The 13,482-nt window shown below is 25.0% G+C and overlaps 1 protein-coding gene across 1 annotated transcript in view; it reads right to left on the bottom strand.

The window, feature by feature from the left end:
- Positions 1-13,482, bottom strand: part of LOC129976334 (uncharacterized) — a 91,669-nt gene that overhangs the window by 44,077 nt on the left and 34,110 nt on the right. Inside the window, exons 7-13 of the mRNA XM_056089850.1 lie at positions 12,204-12,341; positions 11,194-11,475; positions 9,116-9,290; positions 6,614-6,786; positions 6,240-6,353; positions 3,294-3,398; positions 1,599-1,769 (exon numbers count right to left, since the gene is read on the bottom strand). Of these exons, the coding sequence (XP_055945825.1) occupies positions 1,599-1,769; positions 3,294-3,398; positions 6,240-6,353; positions 6,614-6,786; positions 9,116-9,290; positions 11,194-11,475; positions 12,204-12,341 (1,158 nt within the window). The remainder of the gene's footprint in view (positions 1-1,598; positions 1,770-3,293; positions 3,399-6,239; positions 6,354-6,613; positions 6,787-9,115; positions 9,291-11,193; positions 11,476-12,203; positions 12,342-13,482) is intronic.

Genomic DNA, 13,482 nt, shown 5'->3' on the forward strand with positions numbered 1-13,482 from the left:
TAAGTGCACACAAGTACCATTAGGTAAATAGAATGCAAAAATTTATTTCCTTGGTCCTTTTAATCATTTATAATTTGTACAGCTTTTAAAAAATTAGTAAAATTTTTAATCAATTAAATGTGAACCTGACATATGGCCATACTTTGTGTGGCTTTGGCAGACATTAATACCAAAATTAATCTTTGCCCTGAATGTAGCCTTTTTACTGAATCTATCATGTGATCTAAAGTGATCAACCACTCATATGTGGTTAATACACAAGTACCTGAAAACAGAATTTGTATTTTGTGCAACTTTTTTGCCGACTGATTTGCCAAAGTTTGACAAAGAACTATAATTTTTGTGGTAAGATCACATATCAAATTTCATTTATATTGTACTTTCATTGTATTTTTGAGTAATCACATTTACATACATGTAAAAATATGACTGATAGATGGTCAACAATTTGACAGATTTGGTTCAGAGTTCAATAAGAATCTACATTTTAGATGCTAAATCTGTCAACCAAATTTTATTTATCCAAGTTCTCATGTTTTTGTAGTCCTAGTCTTTCCACATACTTGTGCAGAGAAACTTTCTGCAACTGGATTTCACTCAAAATTTGAAAGAAATTTACAAATATGATGTGGTCTAAATTCCAAATTACATGTATTTAATTCAAAGCCTTTTTAGTTATTATATTTACTGACAGATATAATGGCAAAAATATTTTTTTCAGACTTGAGGGAGTCTGAAACATAAAAGTTTGTCTAAATCTTGAGTTTGAATTTTTTGATAATTACAAAATTGTACAGGAGAAATTAAAGAGGTTTTATTGTATTTAGTAATTTTAATCATGAAATAATTACAGATATTTCTAAAAGTAGGGATTGTTGTAAATTCTAACAGTTCATTGACTTTTAATTGATTTTTTTTTGTTTTAATATAATTTAAAACATATTAATTCCTAATTTTTTTTTAAATTTTATGTTTTACTTTTGTATTTTAATGTTAGTGATTTTTCTGTGTATTTGCAAATTATAATTTCTTTTTTACAGAAAACTATAAAATGTACCAATTGCATGCATATTGGAAAGTTAATATTAACTATTTTTTTTTAAATTTTTTTCCATGGATGTGTTTCAATACATTTAACAGTTTTAGAATAGTGTTTTTACTCTTTTTTTACATAATTACCTTTATATTAACTAAACTGCTCACATATTCTTTATGCATTTTATTGTCACACTTTTAAATTAACAAACTAAGTGATTCATAAATGTTTTAATTCAATATAAAAATTATATGTAATCTATAAACACCTCAAATATTCTTTATAACTTTAGATGAAATGATATAAATATTAGATAATAAATAAACGAAAATAAATTTAAAAATTAATTTTAATTAAAATCCCAGTTAACCATTTATTTCAGCACAAGGAATAAAGCAAATATTAAGTTTTGAATTTTTTGACAATTTGATGTTTTAAAATTTTTTGTTTCGAAAATTATGAAAAAGAAACTACTTATAGGAGAAGCAAACAATATTCTTAGAAAATAAGTAAATTGCCAAAGGCAGCTAATATTCCATATAAAATTAGTATAAATACCTACCCAATTCAGAAAGTAGTCTTGTACTGTTTAATAACTTTAAATTCATTAAGAAACTTAAACGATTGCGGCATACTCCTTCAGCATCTTCAAAAGTATGCTTCTCTGTGAAAACATTATAGCAAATGTTTGATTCTAATACTTTTAGGCCTGGTGGGCATAAATATTTTTTATCTGCAATAGATGCATAAACTTCATTATAAGTAGAAACAAGAGAACTTCAATATAAATAAAAATATACCTTCTAATTTCTTTTATTTAAAGGTTTATAATTCTAGCCACAATTTAAAAAAATAAGGGAATCCTGTTGAAATCTTAATAATTATTTCTGAAATCTTAATAATTATTTCAATTATTAAGATTTTTATCTTGTCAAATAAATTACAATTTCGACTATATTAATTATAAAAGCAATTTTTCAAGAATATAAGCAAATTTATAAATATACTTTATTTTTCAATTTTTATTATGCAGAAATAAATTACCTTTATATTTAAAATCAACAAAAGAAAAACTTAAAAAAAAATCAGTTAGAAAACATCTAGCATACTACATAAATAATTCATTATGTGAGATGAAATAACATAAATTAGTTAAAATTTTGAAAACACACACATTCTCTCTCTCTCTCTCTCTGTATATATATATATATATATGTAATGATATTTTAAACTCTTTAATTGAAATTTGGAAATTAATTTAAACCAAATTAATTTCAAAACTTTCTCTTATTTTAGCCCATGGTAAAATATTCTCTTATTTCCTAATCTCATTCCATTTATGAAGCTGCGTAAAAAGTACTGTGCAATCAGTCTACATATCAAATGAAGGCGCCCATGTCAAAGGTCAACACATGTTTTCAATTGACATGTGGCAGGAAATCCCATGCTTTATAAGACTAGTGATCATTTGTTTCCTTCCTTCTTTACTTATGCTTTTGTGCTGCACTGTGCCTTCTTGTAAATAATCATGCCTGCCTCCAGAGAGAATAAAATGAAATTAAAAATACAAAGTCTCTTCACTGCTTAAACCTGCATTCTGCTTCAACCAAAATAAGCTTATATATATATATATATATATATATATATATATATATATATATATATATATATATATATATATATATATATATATATATATATATATATACACACACACATATGTATATGAGCGTATACACTTTTCCAACCTGTTTATTTTCTTGCTATTTAGGTGAATTTGAAATAATAATTAAAACTGATGTTATTACATGTATAAGATCAAAGTTTTAAGGTTAGTTTAACCAGTTAACAGCAAAATTCATTTTTTGGACTATCTCAAGTCCTTCTTTTTAAAGTCAAAATATACAAATTTCTAAATAGTAAATTTTATAAAAACATAAAGCGAATAAAATTTCCTTTTTATTACATAAACCACACCAAAATGGAGATTTGGATTGACGTGTATACATGTCAAATGCATTTAACTGGTTAAATAATTATTTATTCACAGGTTTAGAAACTGTTTAGATTTAAAAACAGATCACTATTATTAGAAAAGAATCAATTGTATTGTTTTAGTTATATTGGTTTACTAATCACTTTTGGCTCAATACACAATAAAATATGTAATATACAATAAAAAATACAATTGTATTTTTTTGTAAATAAAATGTCATACTACTAAATACAAGAAAAATTATATTAAAACAAAATTTACCTTGAACAGCTTGCTGATATTTTGTACACATTGAATAATCGAATGGTAGCCATTTAGCACCATCAATAAAATTAGGCTTGCATTCTCTTGTAACCAATCTCCAATCTGAAATTAAAGGACACTTAAAAACAGTCAAGATACTAGAGATAAATAGCATTCCAAAAGTTAAGAATGTAAATTTTATAATGAAATCAAGTAACTTACCAAACATTGCATAGTTATAAGTACACAATTTCAAAACTAGTATACTTTAAAATGGTACATTTTACTATATTGTGTAATATTAATAGAATATTTTAAAAGGCTATGATTTTTACTTTGTAAACTTTTCATTAAAATTTTAGAAATGTATATTTTGAAAGCTCTTATACATCCCAGTCGGGTGTAATGTAGAAGCTAATATTTACCCTTGCAATCCATTGATTTTATTTGAATGACAGTAACTAGGTTGGAGTTAATTTTGATCAGCAACTTTAAATTAACGAAATAAGTCAGTTTGAAGAAATGGAAAAAAAATACAATATAACATCAATTTTAGAGGAACTAAATTAGGAATATATAGTACTGGACAGGGAACTTGTTCAATCAAAATGTGATGTTCAGTGCTACTGGAAAGTAGATTGCAATGGGTTAAACATTGGAAATCTCTTTGTTTCAGACAGAGGAAAAATCAATTCAGAATTTAACTAACAAAAATAAGCAAGATAAAATTTTACAAGAATACGACTGAGATTTCAAAAATAAAAATAAACTCTAATACCATCCCACTCCATTTAGACTACTACCTTACAATTTCAATAACAGAAAGTTTTTTTCATTTCATGGTTGTCATCTCACATGTTTTGATGGTTGTCATCTCACGTGTTTTTGTATTGGATCTTCTTGGTAGAACATGTGACTACCTGTTACATGTTCTTTCTCACTTTAAAGTTTTGTTACAATCAGATAAATCTACCCATTTTATTTTTATATTTCTCTTCTTTTTAAATGGGTCCTTTTACAATACTTAGAGTAATCTAAGCCACTCAATTGCAATCATTTCTGATCTGAAAGGTGATTTTTCACTATTTGAATAACATGAGAGAATGTGCAAATACACCTCGACATCTATTGACAGATATTTCTAAAGTGCTAAATCTATAAATAAATTCACGCTTTTGTCAAAAACAATTTGAAACTATCAACATCAAAAATGGTCAAAATAAGTTTAGTTCATGTTATCAATAACTGATAAAGATGTGGCTTCAAAATAGTTCAATGCTCATATTGTTAAAATTTGCCACTGCTCAAAACTAATATCATTAAAAAGAATAGCAAAGCAAAAACTCCTCATTCGAACCCTTTTCAACTCCAGGCATTTATCAAACAAACAGTTATCGAGCATTCATATATCACTAATATGAAGTAACTCATCAAAGCAGACTCTTCTTCTCCATTTCTTCTTCTGTTTGTCCAGCCAAAAATCTTAGCCTCCAAAAGGTTTTAGATACCCAAGTAATGAAATGAGTTGAGAAAATATTACTTCTCATTTCTAAAATACCAATGAAAATCTCACAGATAACTGAATTGTCTCCTAAAAATGACATTGTCATTATCGATACATGAAAATTTATAAAGCTTCAACAGTTCTTGTTATTATTTTTATCATTTGTCTTTCGAATTTTACAAAAATATGGTTTCACACATCAAAAAATAAAGTTAATTAATAGTTAATCAGCTTAATATTTTATGGTGACTAACTATTAAATTTCCACTTAAATAGTTAATCATGATTCATCATACAAGTTCAATAACATTTTCTATAGAATGGAAATAAATACTTTAAATAACACAAGGTTTGTATTCTATCTTACTAACTTTAAGTTACTGTTGCATGAACCATATTCACTACAATTGTTATATTTTGTATAATAAAAGATAAAGTATTCAAGGGAGTGAATAATTAACTCCACACTATAATCTTTACACAAAAATGCTATGATACTGGATATGCAGATTATAAGGAATCCTTTTTTGTTGTTGTAAGTAATCCTATAAATTAATAATGACCTCATATTTTGATATTTCAAGGGCATATTATTTATCTGTATCAAATCCATTAAATTATAAATTCTACATTTTCTTTCATTTCCTTCCCATAATCATTTCAGATAAATGAAAATTCGATTCATAGAGGCAAAATTTTAAATCATGATTTCTTTTAAACCAGCAAGGTTTCAAGAATTATTAATTTGAAGTCATAAAAATAAGTTTGCAAATAAATATAACCATATATTAATATACTCCATTAATAGTTATCGAACTGTTTACATGCATTTTTAAACATTTATTAGTTTTGGTAAGAGGTTTTGCAAACTGTATTGATTTTTGCTGTTTCTTTTACATTCTCCCAATAATTATTTACAGGTACAATAAAAAAATATTTTCCACTGTTCAATAATGCTGACATCTTATCATGCTATTTTTTTCATAAAAATGCAAATTTGTTTATAACATTAGTGATAACATTAGTGAAAGTGCGTTTATATGCATATCTATATACTGAATTATTTGTTGTTTAATATTCTATAAATGATCTTTCTTTTAATAATGATTAAAGAACATTTTCTCCAAACAACTTTTTGTAAGCCTTTACATTTGAGTACTATTTTTGCACAAAAATTGGGATAATTTATCTAAAAAAATTAAAAATACACTCAGATTTTCTTATGCAGGCTTGCTTAACAGAGATCTAGATAATCAAGGTGCAAAATCAAAACATATTTTAGGCTATACAATGTTTCAAAATCAAACATTAATCACATTTATGATAGTTAAAAGGTAAACTGAGCATACTTTTTTCTATAATTCTACATATTTTCGATAACAGCATTTTCAATTGAAAGTTCTAAGCAATAAATTATTAAAAGTGATTTTTAAATTAATGCAATATAACTTATAAAATACCATTCAAACACATGGGTTCAGATATAGCTGATTTTGTTTGTGCAGCATCCTTCCAGAGCAAGATTTCATCATATGAAGTTTCAGAAGAAGGAACAGATTCTTCAAAACAAATAACTGAAAAACATATTGAAACTTTTTTACTTTAAATTCTGCACTAAAATAATAATAACTAGTATGAAATTATCATAGCAAAGATCAAATAAAAACTAAAACTAAAATGAAAATATTCATAACAGTATGTATAGAAATAGTATTTATTATTTATCAGACATAAATACAAATATTATTAAAAGACTGTTAGTTTTGCTAGTTCTCTGTATTTGTTGAAACAACTCAGCAGTAAGCAAATTCAGTACTTAAAAAAAATAACTAACCAGCACTTTGTAACTTTAATGATATTCTGACAAATCTTCCATCTGTTTGTTTCCTTATAGAGTACCTTTGCAATGTATTATAAAATTCTACTTCTTCCTGGAGAATTATATCCAAACTTTCATTTCTTTTTAAGTACAAAAGTATTTGGACTGTAGCACTGTTTCCATCTGACCTAAATGAAAATTCAAAAATACAATAATTAAAAAAGCAATGGATATAAAATAGAATTTTAATTAAATTTTTTTAACAAACTGTAGAATTCATAAAAAATTAAATTTCTATTCAATTTTATCAGTTAATAGATTTTCAAAAGTGTTTAAATAAAAGTTTAAAATAAAATATATATTTAGTTTAAATATATATTTTAGTTTAAAATAAAATATATATTTAGTGTAAGAGCTTTGAAGAATCTGAGCAAACTTTAATTCAGTTCTATGCTTATAAAAAGAAATACACAAAGCAACTTAAAAATAAATTTTCAAAAAAAATTATATTAGAATATATCTTAAATAGTATGAAAAGAAATTTTTAAATAATTATGTAACAAAATATCAAACATATATATCATTTCGTACAGAAAAAAACAAATAAAACCACAACAAAAAATCCAATAATAAAAGACAATGACATAGAAAATCAAGACATCTAGATTGAATTTAAGTATTATATAATACCAAGTAAAGAAAAGTCAAGCAATTTAAAATGGAAAAAAATTAATTATAGCAAATGTAATTAATAAAATTATAATATAATTGTCACTATTATAAAAATCACTAAAAGAATTTAAATATATTAATCAAGATATTAAATGCTGCATTTTTACTTACTGATAATATTAAGAAAACATTTATATAGCAAAATTTTTCTGAAGCGAGAAGTAATAATTTAGTAACACCCTCTCCCTTAATAAGCAGAATCATCCATGGAATAGAATGACAGAGTGGAATGGTTCCTATTTTACTCCTCATTCAATTTTCTCTATTAAATTTAGAAATGAAAACCTATAAAGTTATTATTTAATTTTTAATTTAACAAATATAATTACCCAAAGTAAAGACAATATTCATGTTTTAGTTTCCTGCAAATATATAATAGATTAAATAAATGATTATAATAGATAAAATAATAATAATATATTAAAGAAAATAAATGCAAATATATAATGCATTTATTTTCATTAAGATGGGAAAAGTTACTGCTAAGGTAATTAATCAGCATAGAAAATTAATTTACAGTTGCCCAAAATTTAAAGAAGTATAAAACTTGAAACTAAGATACAGAAATTGTGACGTATGGCTTATTACAGCTGAAATGGACACAGTTGGCACAATCAGTCTTAAATGCTCAAGTGATAATACAAGATGATTAATTTAAAATTCAGATTGTTAAAACAAATCAAATATCTACTTGCACCATATGTAAGCAATGCAAAAGATAGGAAACCAAAGACAGAACATAAGATATGTAAAAAAATTTCAGCTGTCTTTAATTAAAATTACCATTAAAAACTTAAAACTGTTTACTATTCTTTTGTAAATATACAAAATTTTATACATCCCCATTTTTTTTCTCATTATTCTCTCTTTTTTTATAATCTTTTCCTTTGACTATCCTAAGGAAATGTATCTGCCACTTTGCTTTTGCAATATTTGGCAAGCATGAGGTGCTATCATAACATCTCATTTTCTAATTTGTGCTATTTGAAAATTGAATTTATGATGAAATGATTCTCTACTTTTCTTGATCTTAAATTTTAGAACATCACATATTAAAGAATACTGAAAAATATTTTATATGATGATTATAATTGCAACAACAGAAATGCTTATAGACACATACATTTTTTTAAATGACAAAATGCATACAAGATGTCTCATGTTTACAGAGAAAATCATCTAGTATTTTTTTCTAGATACATGGGCTCGTAAGGTCAAACTAGCTTTAACTACAGGAAGAAGACAACAAGATTTCTGCTTTCACATTCCCATTACACCAATAAAAGGAAATGTCATAACCACAGTTAGATTTAAATATGTATTGATCAAAAATACAAAGTACTTACGAAATTTGAATTTCAAACATTGCAGAATCAAGGTAATGGACAAGGATCATGATTGTCCCATAAATAATGACATGTTAAATAAAATGTGTAATATTACAGATGCCATTAAAAAGTTCTTAAGAAAAAAAATGAATTTAGTATAATTTTTTTTGATATATATATATAATAAATGTAGGAATCTAGAAATTTAACTATATCAAAAAACAAAATTTAAAAGTAAACTATTAAATAAAACATACAAAAGAAGAAAAAAAGTGCGAAACTATACTATATAATTTGATAGTTTTGAATAATAAAAAAATTTAAACAGAGCAAATATTCATTCTTTATATTAATATTATATTATTTGATGAATTGATAACATCTAATTAAAGGCAAAAAATCCTTTAAATAAATAATTGAAAAATAAAAAATAAATAAATAAGACCTAACTACTAACCAAGTCTTTTGTAAATTCCAATTCAAGTTGACAACAGGTAGCAAATCACCAGTACTAAAAACTGTCATGGAGTCATTCAAATAAGATCTAAAATTCTGAAAACTAATTTTTGAAAAGTCTTCATATCTCAATTCTCTTGCATTTCCATGCAATGTAAGGATATAAGTTGATACATCTGATTAAAGGAGAGAAAAACATATATAAAACTGAAACTGTTACAAATATTTTAATAAAAACTGATTTAGATTTCAATTATTGATTATGTGGTGCCAGTTACAGTTTAAACAAGCTTTTTTCAATTTTTATTTTTTCTTTCATTTATAACAATCTTTAAATATTATAGAGGAGAAATAAGATACACCAAGTTTTCCAGAACAAAATGACAATGTTGCCTGCAGATAGCATTGTCTAAGGTAATGCACTTTCTGCTCAGACAATCATTCTAATAAAACAGAATTCCATATTGATAATTTTCTTCTATATATATCTTTTGTGAAATAAAACCCTTTCTCTTTTTTTCGTTTGTCTGACAGTATACTTAGCGTAACAAGGAGAAATAAACATATTTGACACTCAACAACTCTGTTTCAAATTAAGTGATATTAATCTTTTCACATTGCAGAATTTTATTTTACTTCTAAAAAATACAAAATATAATCTCTGAAAATATTTGACCATTCAAAATTTATAAAATAGATAAAGCAAAATATGTTCTTTACAGTATATCAATACAGCATATCAACTTGCAAAAAAATTATATTTGCTAGTTCAATACATAATCTTGCAGTATATTTTTCACATTTTCATATTTTTCAGTTATCCAGTAGGGTTAAATTTAATGGCAAAGGAAAACATAATTTAAAAAAAAATTCCATATATTAGAAAACTCAACAGAAATTAAATCACATTTCAGCAAAGTTTAGAAATATCATATCATCCTAAAGAAAAAAAAATAATGCATAACAATAACAAAAATACATAGAACACACAAAGGTAATTATTTTTGGATAATTTTTTATACCAATGAGATATTGTAATATGCAAATATTCAATCTTAAATACAAATTCAAAGAAAATATATTTGAATAGTTAAATTGATAATGTTTTAAATGTTAGAATGGTATATCATATATAATGAATTAAATGCACACATGCAATTTTCACTTGCAAAAATTTGATCCTTATCTTTCATGAAAAATAATTATCTTGTGATTTAAAAATGTTGCATTGTTATCAATAATATATTCAAATGACAATGTAGATTAAATATAAAACTGATTAAAAAATTCAAAAGTATGAAAGTGTATTTAAAATGATTTAAAAATGCAAAGTATATATACAAACATACATACATATAATCTGTGGCCAAAATGCTAAATTTTAAACCATTAGAGTTAGGAATATGATGCCGGTTGGAAAAATACTCGACATGAAAAGAATTATAACCTGTGTTAGTTGAAAAATGTATTACTGTAAAAAATTATAAAGCAAAAGTTTTCAGGCAATTTCATCATCCTATGAGATATATTTAGTAAAATATTCTTGACAAACAAACATTCTAAGCAAAAAATGTTCCAAACTTTTGAAACCAAACCAACTAGGTTGTGAAGTTTTGAATTTTATTGTTTCATAAATAAGCTTTAAAGCTGCTTCTTTTCAATTAATAGCTGGCTTGAGGGAACCCCCAGACACTGATTGGTATATTTTTCTCAAGATAGCCATTGAAATTTCCTGAAATAACAATAATACTCAAACCTTTATAACTCAGTCAGCTTTAATTGCAGAAGTGTGGATCTTTCTAAAATATTAGGGTTCCAGCAATATTTTATTAAGTATGATTAATAAGAAAAGTGTACTGTAAAAAATTTTTGACACTGTAATTTTTTTCAGAAGTTATTTATTTACCCAAACAAATATTGTTCTTTATGCCATTTAAATCACTTTTCTAATTTCAAGTATATTCTTTTTCTAATGGTTTAGAAATCATCCATTAGATTTTGATTAGAGTGGTCACTTAATATAATCAGAATACTTCAATGATTATAATTAAAATAGCAAACTTATTAAAATAATAATACCTGCATAAATATAAGGTACCTCTGATGATAAAAAAGCACCTTGTAACCCTTCAACCCTAACTTCACAATGGTAAGAACCTTGATGAATCATAGATGAGGGACTGAGATGAAGAAAGTTGCCATCAGAAGAGGGAATTCCATTTTTAAACCACTTGAAATGAAGCTGCTCTATTTCAGGCACATTTTTGCCATTGAAAGTTACATTACATGTAAAAGTAGTTGAATTGGTATCTGTACTAAATATAGAATCGATAACATCTGGCAAGATTTTTGGCACTAAAGCTTTAAAGCAAAAAAAAAAAAAAAAGACTAATGAGTAAATATATAACAACATTAAGGATTTTGTACTTCTACAAGTCAGTTCAAATAGCTTTAAATAAAGTTAATAAATTTTTACAAAAATAAAAATAAGTAAATAAACTAGTAAAATAACATCTCATCAGACTAAAATAGAATGCATAATGAAATCTCTTTAGAAAGAAAATTAATTATTCATTAAGACAAAATATTAACATCATAAATCATTTTAACATATTAAAAAACATTTTAATTATTCAGTAATTAATTTATTATTTAATGGCTATATATATAACTGGTACCGATTTTAAGACCTGTTTATGAATTTGTCAATGTAAAAAGGAATTATGGCAGAATATTGGTTAGAGAAGGAAAAAAAAAAAAAAAACATTTGCAAGTAAAATCTTATTTTCCTAAATAAAGATAATGAAAGAACTGATTTTGATTGATATGTTTAGGCAAATATTTTAATTCAGCATATAAGTATATAGAATGTAACCAGCAATGTTTCTTCAATTTTTGTTATTAATTTAAATACTTAACTATTTGTGTTGGTTCTGATCCAAATTAGCCTTCATTCAACACCAATCTTTATTCTGATCAATTTTTTTAATTGATATTAATTCAAATCTTGTTATTTCAGTCAGTATTTAGCACAAAACAGAAAGTATGTAAGAAAAATAGCAATTAAGAATATAAAAACACTCACTTACAAATACTTCTAAAGTCTCGTTCACAAATAAAAGGCATTTCAGGGCATGTTATTGCAGTGTCCATGACATTCCTAGGACCACCCAAGACAGATTCAATATATCTTCCATTACAAATACTACCAGACAACGAAGCAAAATCTGAAAAAAAAAAGTAAAATATGCATTAAATCAAATGATATGAATATTCTTTAGCATATATTTGTTCTAATGTTTTTTCTAACAAAGATTATGTGCTAAAGCAAAAGTCTGAATTAAATTAAAACTGCAATTAAGTAATTTAAATTAAAAATATAAAAAACATGTTTATACAGTAGGGTCAATAATTGAGTAAATAAAAGTGAACTGAAAAATACTAAAAGTCTTTTGAGTAAATTGATTATTTTAGAACACAAAGAATTTAATCCTTCAGAAAATGTCTATAGGTCTAAAAAGAATACAGAAAACCAAAGAATCAGTTCATTAGCCTCAACTACTCATCCAATTTTGCTAATTTTTGTTTCATATGAAAGCTTGAAACTTCTAAATAAATATGTTATCAATAGTCACATGCTCTCATCCATTTGACTAGAAATTTTAAACACAATACTTCATTGTTCCTTTTCTATAAGGAAACTCATAATAGTATTCCCCAGGCACAAAAAATGTACCATTTAAAAAATTTATTCATATAAAAGCTGTTGATACCAATATACATAATCAATAGTCACCTATCTACTACCATTGTAAAGTTTATATCGATATTACAAAATAAAATTTTGGCAGAGTCCTCAGCCTTAATAACTTGTTCTATCATTCTAATTCATATATTAAAATAATTAAATCAAGGAACTAGCCCTAACAACTAGTCCACTGCCATTAATTATATCTTAATGAAAGAGCAAGGCACTTAGATAATTCATCAATAGTTACCTGCCTTTCACCAGTCACTATTTTTGGAGAAAATTGGAAAAACACTATTTTAATGCACTTTCTTTAAGGAAAAAACAAAATAGAGACTCTGATTACAATTACTAAACCAATTTTTGTTTCATTTGAAAATCTGTAACATTTAGATGATAATAAATAGTTACATACCCTCTTCCATTCTTCATCATCTATATATGTAGCAAAATGAAATTTTAAATTTTAATGCAATCCCTATTCTCATTAACTGGACGAGTTTCAGCAATTAATTTCTTTAGAGAATACATGAAGCCAATCAGAATACACTGTTTTACTTTACCAGTATAATTTAAATAATATGATGAAATGTAATTTATTAAAGGTGGTTAACATCATA

This window comes from Argiope bruennichi, chromosome 1, assembly GCF_947563725.1.
Source record: "Argiope bruennichi chromosome 1, qqArgBrue1.1, whole genome shotgun sequence".
Lineage (NCBI taxonomy): Eukaryota > Metazoa > Arthropoda > Arachnida > Araneae > Araneidae > Argiope > Argiope bruennichi.